Source organism: Helianthus annuus, chromosome 11 (assembly GCF_002127325.2).
Source record: "Helianthus annuus cultivar XRQ/B chromosome 11, HanXRQr2.0-SUNRISE, whole genome shotgun sequence".
NCBI lineage: Eukaryota > Viridiplantae > Streptophyta > Magnoliopsida > Asterales > Asteraceae > Helianthus > Helianthus annuus.
In genome coordinates, this window is record NC_035443.2 from 172,999,185 (window position 1) to 173,001,910 (window position 2,726).

The 2,726-nt window shown below is 36.6% G+C and overlaps 1 protein-coding gene across 1 annotated transcript; it reads left to right on the forward strand.

Moving 5' to 3' along the window:
- Positions 1-331: 331 nt before the first annotated feature.
- LOC110891093 (universal stress protein YxiE) lies at positions 332-2,489 on the forward strand. The gene is made up of 4 exons (XM_022138749.2): positions 332-651; positions 1,657-1,760; positions 1,863-1,981; positions 2,080-2,489. The coding sequence occupies exons 1-4, from the start codon at positions 375-377 to the stop codon at positions 2,159-2,161; spliced, it is 582 nt and encodes a 193-aa protein (XP_021994441.1). The 5' UTR covers positions 332-374; the 3' UTR covers positions 2,162-2,489.
- The last annotated feature ends 237 nt before the right edge of the window (positions 2,490-2,726 follow it).

Genomic DNA, 2,726 nt, shown 5'->3' on the forward strand with positions numbered 1-2,726 from the left:
GTGCACATCCCTGATTTATTCAAAGTTAAAGTAAACCGGAAAATCGAAGTTGGATGAAACTTGAATTAGTGTATCAACTTTTATAAATCTATTAAAAGCTTTAGATGATATAAAGGGGTTATTGGTCCACACCACTCTTTTAATGTTGATAAGGAAAATGTTTGCTTTATTTCTTTCATGCATACGTGAAGGAGTATGCTCTTAAGTCACAATGCTTTTCCATTTGTTACAACATTATCTTTAACAATTATAAGTAATTAACTATTTTTGAAAAGCAAAATATTATAAAGTTAATAAGGAGCCCCAAAATTCTCTATAAATACACATAAACTCATTTCATTTCTTCCACCACTAAAACAAAGGCCACAAGTGACATGGAGGCAACAAATGGAAGTAACGAGACCGTGGTGCAAGCGACGGCGAGAGACATGAAAATAATGGGTGATGGGGAGGATACGGCGGAGGAGAATAGCACGATGAAGGTGTGGATAGCTGTGGACGAGAGCGACGGGAGTTTCTATGCTCTCGAATGGGCTCTCAAACACCTCTTTGCCCACCATGATGCCAACAAGGAGTCCCCTTTCGCCATCACTGTGGTTCACGTCCAACCGCCCTTTCAACCAACTTACACTGCACTCCCTGTTGGTCCAGGTAAGTGGTCGTGCTTAGAGATGTTCATGATTCGGTTTGAAACCTTGAAATTGTCCAAACCCGTCAACTGTTTGGTTTCATAGTCGTTTTTTTTTTTTAATATTTTATGGTTGGCCAACTTAGAAATTTTCAAATCGTACTAAATGGTTTGGTTTAACTGTACGTAAAAAACCAAAAAACGGACCTAAACATATGATTATGGGATATGTAACTTTTTATATTTTACATGAGCCTTAATCATTCTAAGTTAGACTACACATATGATTAGACTTTGCTTTAGAATACAAAGACAAATAGTCACATAGTTGTCAAAGGCGCAAGGCGTACTCAAGGCGCAAAGGATGAGCCTAGGGCTTCAACGCAAGGCGCTTAAAAAGCGAGGGCTTTTTTAGTGAGTCATTTAGTATAAAAATACAGTTTTTTAAGGATTTTAGACATGTTTTAGGCTTCTTTGGGGCTAATTTAAGTTGTTTTAGGTTGTTTTCAGGTTTGTTTAGGATTATTATAATGTTTAAACTTGTTCAAATGATTTTTGATCGGAATTTCATTGGAATTTGGCCTGAAAACGCGCCTGAGGGCCTGAAAATGGGGCTTTTGAAGCGAAGCGAGAAGGCTGGGATGAGCCAGAAAAGTGGGCCTAGGCGCGCGCCTGAGTGAGCCTTGACAACAGAGAATAGTCACTCTTTTAAGTATTAATTGCTGGAATATTACTGGTTTTGATAGTATTTTATGTTTTTACTATTTTATTTTAAACCGTGAAACCAAACCAAAGCCAGAGTGTCAGTAGCTATTTAGTTTGGTTTGTTTTAATTTCAACAGTTTGGTTTTTGTTCGCTTTACAATAGTAAAAAAAAACGTTACTAACAACTTTGGCTCACTGTTCGACAAAAAACCGTCAAAACCATACCGTGAACACCTCTAGGGGTGCTAGATTTGCTAACTTGATCATCAACGTTTGAGATTGACTATTAAAACCGCTTATCTGCTTATTTGTGGGGCATGCAGTTTTATTTGCAACATCTGGGATGAGGGACTCCGTGGTGAAAGCCGAGGAAGAAAGCGCTGCTAAAATCCTTGCTCGCGCTTCAGAATTATGTGACCAACATAAGGTTAATCATGTTTCTCAATAATCCTAAATATCATATAAATCGGCTCATTTTTTCTTTTGTAACATCTCATATTCTTGATCGTCACTTGAACAATTCCAACAGATAAAAGTAGAATACTTGGTTTTAAGGGGAAATCCAAAGGAAATGCTGGTTGAAGCTGTAGACCAAATGGATATTGATCTCCTGGTTGTTGGAAGCAGAGGTCTAGGCCAGATTAAAAGGTGATATAAAAGATTTTATTATTATTTAAATATATTTAAATTCTATTTTTTAATATTTTACAAAACAATCAATACCATTGGTATCAATGTCTTTACAGGGCCGTGCTCGGAAGCATTAGCGATTACTGTGCGCATCATGCGAAATGTCCTGTTCTCATCGTTCGTCCCATGAAGGTGTAATCTCTGATCCAAGGAGAGTAATAAGTATGGTGTTGATTGTGTTATGTAATTCTATGATTGTAAACCACTTATAATATTGTGGTAGTAAATTAAGACTATGTTTGTTTGTTGTAATCTTGTGTTCAAGATGATGTGTGAATCTTGAATTACTAGTTGGTGATATCTTTTATATCATCAAGTTTGTTTGTGTATTGGGCCCAAGTATGGTACCAAATCCATTTGATTAGAGTCGATCGGTGAATTGGGTATTTGTATTTAAAATGGGCTGGGCCGGTCCATAACTTGATGGAAACTTGTGAATTGAATAACAAAGATGACATTCAGAATAGAATCCAGTAAATTAAGTAAATCTTTATACAAACTTTGCAGTTTACAATGCGTCTAGTTTTTGTTTTTGTGTGTGTGATACGGATTCGTATTAGTGGAAGCTAGAACCCTAGCTTAGATAATCCTCTTTCGGTCGACCGAATGAAGAAGTCGAACAAAACCTGTTCGAAGAAAACAATACGTATATTTTTTATTCAAAATTCTCTCAAGTCCCAATCGAATAATCAAACACAAGAAC

Excerpts from the sequence above, each read along its gene's own strand:
- LOC110891093 (XM_022138749.2), top strand. The coding sequence starts at position 375 with ATGGAGGCAACAAATGGAAGTAACGAGACCGTGGTGCAAGCGACGGCG. Across the intron at positions 652-1,656 it reads TGCACTCCCTGTTGGTCCAG|TTTTATTTGCAACATCTGGG; the intron begins GTAAGTGGTCGT and ends TGGGGCATGCAG. Across the intron at positions 1,761-1,862 it reads AATTATGTGACCAACATAAG|ATAAAAGTAGAATACTTGGT; the intron begins GTTAATCATGTT and ends CAATTCCAACAG.